Source organism: Lipotes vexillifer, unplaced genomic scaffold, assembly GCF_000442215.2.
Source record: "Lipotes vexillifer unplaced genomic scaffold, Lipotes_vexillifer_v1.1 scaffold903, whole genome shotgun sequence".
In the NCBI taxonomy this organism is placed as follows: domain Eukaryota; kingdom Metazoa; phylum Chordata; class Mammalia; order Artiodactyla; family Lipotidae; genus Lipotes; species Lipotes vexillifer.
In genome coordinates this window covers 2,089,092-2,094,248 of record NW_006791919.1, presented here as the reverse complement: position 1 = coordinate 2,094,248, position 5,157 = coordinate 2,089,092, and the positions used below count along the sequence as shown (strand labels likewise).

Sequence of the window (5,157 nt, the reverse complement as noted above, 5' to 3'; positions counted from 1 at the left end):
ATGGCTGTAGTGACCAACTACAGATGCAAACGTGCAGTTGGCTCCCTCTTTCTCATCACATTTGCGGTTGTGGTTAAGAGCTTATTTCTGTTTTTCTCTAAAAACGGAACGGTTTTAGCTACCTTTATTTTCTAAGAATTCTGGACTTCATAGTGCAGTGGATTTATTTGAAAAGTAAAACCAAGAAACTATAAATACTGTTTACTTTCAATTCCCTCTATTCGGTTTGGACATAATCCCTCTCATTTATACATTTTCCCTAGGAATCAATGAAAAGATTGAGAATGAACGTGAGCTATACACCTGTCATTAGAAGATGTAATTAGTGAGTCAGTGGCCACAAAGCGAGTACTTGATTTTTTGAAAGCTATTTTTCTTTATCAGTACTATATGGCTGCAAGTGATAAGTGGTGATGGTTCTCTCTCACAATTACTATTTTTAGTTGTAGTTTGAAACTCCTCAGTTTCCGGCAAGATGAAGCTCTATGTCTAAATGTTATCATTTTCATACTAAGCCTTCTTTTAAATTTTACTTTACAGATCAACAACCAAAATTTTGAAGGTCATCAACTTTCTGATGGTGGTGATAAGCCATGGCGACAGATGATAAAGTTGCCATCTTAACCGATGATGAAGAGGAACAGAAGAGAAAATATGTGCTTGCCGATCCTTTTAATGGTATTTCCAGGGAACCAGAACCACCTTCAAATGAAACACCCTCTCCCTCTGAAACAGCTGCTATTCCTGAGGAGGAAATAGACTGGATAGAGAAACATTGCGTTAAAATAAACAATGATCTTCTAATTTCCAAGGTCTTTTATTTTTTCTTTTACTCTGCATATGGCTCTCTTTACCCCCTTTTGCCTGTGTATTATAAGCAGCTGGGTATGTCACCAAGCCAGAGTGGGCTGCTGGTAGGTATTCGATATTTCATTGAATTCTGCAGTGCCCCCTTTTGGGGTGTAGTTGCAGATCGCTTTAAAAAAGGCAAAATTGTCCTCCTCTTTTCTCTTTTGTGTTGGGTTTTATTCAACCTGGGCATCGGATTTGTCAAACCTGCTACCTTGCGGTGTGTACCAAAGATTCCTCCGACAGCTCATCCCACCAGTTCAAGTCACCTGTTCACTCTCCTGCCAGCGAATTCCTCCATTGTCTCTTCCATTACAACATCACCAGGAATTCGTGAGAAAAGGAACCCGCCTCCTTACAATGGGTCAGAGATGTTAGAAGCAGGGCACAGTGTCACGGAAACTGTCATCTTCTCGACAGCTCCAAACAAGACCAGTGCGCCCACTCTGCAGCCTCAGACTGATGAAATTACTGACCATGTTATGAACTCGACCATGAACTCAAGCACTGCAACCTCTGCTCCCCCAGGAAATGCAACCTGGGAGACAACCACTTCTGTTGTCACTACCACCAAATCTTTACCTTCTGACCAAGTCACTCTTGTTTATGATGAACAAGAAGTAGAAGCTATATTCTTGGTGATCTTGGTAGTTGTCATAATAGGAGAATTTTTCAGTGCCTCCTCTGTCACGATTGTGGACACAGTAACACTCCAGTATCTGGGAAAGCACAGAGACCGCTATGGACTGCAACGCATGTGGGGCTCCCTGGGCTGGGGCCTGGCGATGCTGTCCGTGGGCATTGGCATTGACTACACCCACGTGGACGTGCTGATCAATGGGAAGGGGTGTAAGCCCCCTGAATACCGGAACTACCAGATTGTCTTCATTGTCTTTGGGGTTCTCATGACCATGGCCTTGATCGTCGCTACTCAGTTCCGGTTCCGCTACAGCCACTTCAAAAACAGTGAAAATAAAGGGAAAGAGGTGGAGATCCCTCAAGTAGAGAGGAACAGCTCCACAGAATCCTCTGAGGAGACGCCAACCACCACCAGCCACGCGCAGGCCTTCAACTTCTGGGACTTAATCAGGCTGCTTTGCAGTGTGCAGTATGGCTCCGTGTTGTTCGTGGCTTGGTTTATGGGTTTTGGATACGGCTTCGTGTTCACCTTTCTCTACTGGCATTTGGAGGACCTGAATGGAACGACAACCCTCTTTGGGGTCTGTTCAGTCCTGAGCCATGTGTCTGAGCTGACAGCTTATTTTTTTAGTCACAAGCTTATTGAATTGATTGGCCACATCAGGTAAGAACATGTGTACTGTTGCTGCCTCTCAGCGATTGAACGTTATCTTTTCGTAGTTTATAGCTCCTTTGAGCACATTTAAGGATATTATCATTTGTGTTGGGGGTAGGGTTGGGGTGGGAATGGGGATTTCTGTTTCTCTTTCTCTTTAAAATAGAAACAAAAGGAAGGAAGTGATGAACCTAGTTGGATTATCTCAAATAAACAAAATATGCTGTTTCTGCTCTGTATGCTAAGAGAATCTTACAGTAAATGTTTTCAGGTATAGGAACACCAATTTAGTCAACTGTATTATTCCATGGACCTTGAAGGCTCCGACCACCTGTCTCAGGCATTTATGAAGAGGGGCTTAAGTGGATAAAGAGGATTATGTTTTTTCAGCTTTCAGTTATTCTCAGCCACTTGCTGACACAGAAAGACCTTGAATATATGGTGTATGAAGATGTCCATTATATTTAATAAAGCTGTGGTGTGACCCACCATCATCCCTAATCCATGATACTATGTGGAAGAGAATCTTACGTAATTTTTTCTGATTATTACATAAGCCTCTGTGTTTTTATCTGCCACAAAGACATGGGATATTTAAAAATCTTGCTTCTACCTAAAATTTCCCGTGTAATCCTTTTAAGCAAAAAATCTATAAATGCCCAGTGTTTCTTGTGTAATGTTTCTCACCATTAATGTTTGTCTGAAGTTGTTTGAATAGTACCTTGCTCTTTATAAGTCTTTCTGCTTTGCTGTTGGCTCTAAAATGTAGAGCCAGGTACACTCAAGCATTCTTACCTCATAGAAAAGTATGGCATGTCTGTCCCTAAAATTTGAAGTTGCCATAACTAAAAGAAAGCAACTGTGTGTGTTTGTGTGTATGTGGTAATCTTTAAATCTGCCGTTTCCATGAGAAATTACAAAGGAGAAATAGATACAAGCTTTGAGAAACATGGATCTTTTTTCCTTTAATTTCCCTTTGACTAACTGAAGAAAGTATTTTCTAATGTGAAGTTTCAACCTAGAATCATTCTTTTCCCCATACAGTTGTGAGTGTTTTTCCTTGTTTGGTTTGGTTTTGCTTTGGGAGGCTGTGTGCTCTTCCTTCTGCTTCTCAAATCTTTGACCCCTTTGTTGTCACAAACAAAGTCAGGCACTGTATGGGCAGTTCCCAGAGACACAGAGTCCCCGAGGCACACTCGTTGGGACCAATTGGAAAAGAGCCTTGTGATATTAAGGGCTGGGGATGTCCTTTAACCTAGTCCAGGTCATGTTTACATTCTCTGAGCTGTGTGGATTGACCGTGATGAATCCGACTCACAGTGATGAATTTCTTCAGCTTGGTTGTTGGTATGAGCAGAATCTCACCTCAGCTAATAGTGTGTTTAAAAACCACAGCCATTTATTTACAGAAAGGTACCCTGTCGGGTCTTAACCATGAGTGGAGTTCCTAGACATCATGATTTAATCACTAAATAGTGTTAATTGAATATTGACTCAGTACAGAGTACGTATATAGGTTTTATTTTCAAAGAAATTGTTAGGTTCTTCTTACATGCTAAGAAAAGTAGTTTCTTTTCTGTCTTTGCTTTTTGTCTGAGGTATATACCTTCATGATAAAATCCTAGTGGGTTTACTATTAATTTTGGTAATTACATGAACTTACACTTGTGTTTTCTTTCCTAAGTATTACAAGTTACTCATTACGTAAAAACCAATGGCTCACTTAACCTTAATTTTCTAGTTTTACATACAAAAGCATCTTTTTTTTTTCTTCTTTAATGATGTGATGGAAGAAGAAAGCTCTTGTCGCATTGTTGCTCCCAAAAGCCTACTGGGGTTCCATCAGTTTGTGGTCATTTACCTCTTTTGGATTTTTATTCTGTTCATTAAAATGTATTAACTGCGTTTAGAAGATTCTGATAGTTGTAGTGAGATTCTGCCCACGTGTTCAGGTAGAATGGATATGTTTCTTTTGGTGAGAGTTTTTGGAGCCCAGTTAGTGGTGGTTGAGATTTGGGGGTTTAAAAATGTAGTGATGGAAGTTTGAACTTTTCACTGGAAGAATATTATGCATTAGTTGATGAAGAGAAATCATCTTTGTACGAATTCAGTCTTTATGTTTTCCTCGTAGGATCATAAGGAGATATCTGTCTGGCCCTTATGTATGCACGCATGTTTTTCAGTATTCTGTGACTGTCTTACGGGAGTTTATTTCTAGGAGTCAGCACTACCTCAAAGATTGTAACTATTCTAAGAGAGTCAAAAGTGGATTGTCACAAATTTTTATATAGATTCATAATGAAGAAACAATTTTTTAAACAGCATGTCCAATTTTGAACCATTTACTATTATAACATTTCTGCAGTTTGGGCTCCGTTTTTCAGGGAAAAACCTACCTATCAGTCTAAACATACACATGCGCGCGCACACACACACACACACACACACACACACACACACACACACACACACACACACACACTCTAAATGATTTCTGATTTTGACCTTGGGTTTTGTCCTCTTTGGAAAGTGGCTTTCTCAGGCAAATAAGATAATGTTTACTATTTCCACTAAAAAAAGTAAATGTCTTTTGATTTGAAACCTCAAGACTTTGGGATTTACAACAAACATATTTCTAGGCTAATTTATGTAATGATGATGACTAGATTTCTTTAACTAGAGATATAAATGTGTTTTTAGGCTATATTCACCTTGCTGAATGTTTCAGCAGCCATGAGTAGGGTTGTGATCAAAATACATTGCAATTATCATTTGTAAATTTATAAATCATTACTCTTCAATATTAGGCCATCACCTATGTTATGTGATTCAAATTTATTTACATTTTAAGGGACACACAAAAATCTACTCGAGCAACTCTGACTGCCCTGAAATTCTTAAAGTCAGTTTTGTCATGCACATGCTATCTGGAAGGGGTAATATATTAACCATTATTAGCCATTAATTACTACTTAATAGTAGCTAAGAATCCAAATGAGCTAGCCAGTCAGTTA

The 5,157-nt window shown here is 39.4% G+C and overlaps 1 protein-coding gene across 1 annotated transcript in view; it reads left to right on the top strand.

Moving 5' to 3' along the window:
- Positions 1-570: 570 nt before the first annotated feature.
- The window catches only part of MFSD6 (major facilitator superfamily domain containing 6), a 52,106-nt gene continuing 47,519 nt past the window's right edge, over positions 571-5,157 (top strand). Inside the window, exon 1 of the mRNA XM_007464967.1 lies at positions 571-2,152. Coding sequence (XP_007465029.1) covers positions 594-2,152 — 1,559 coding nt within the window. The 5' untranslated portion in view covers positions 571-593. The remainder of the gene's footprint in view (positions 2,153-5,157) is intronic.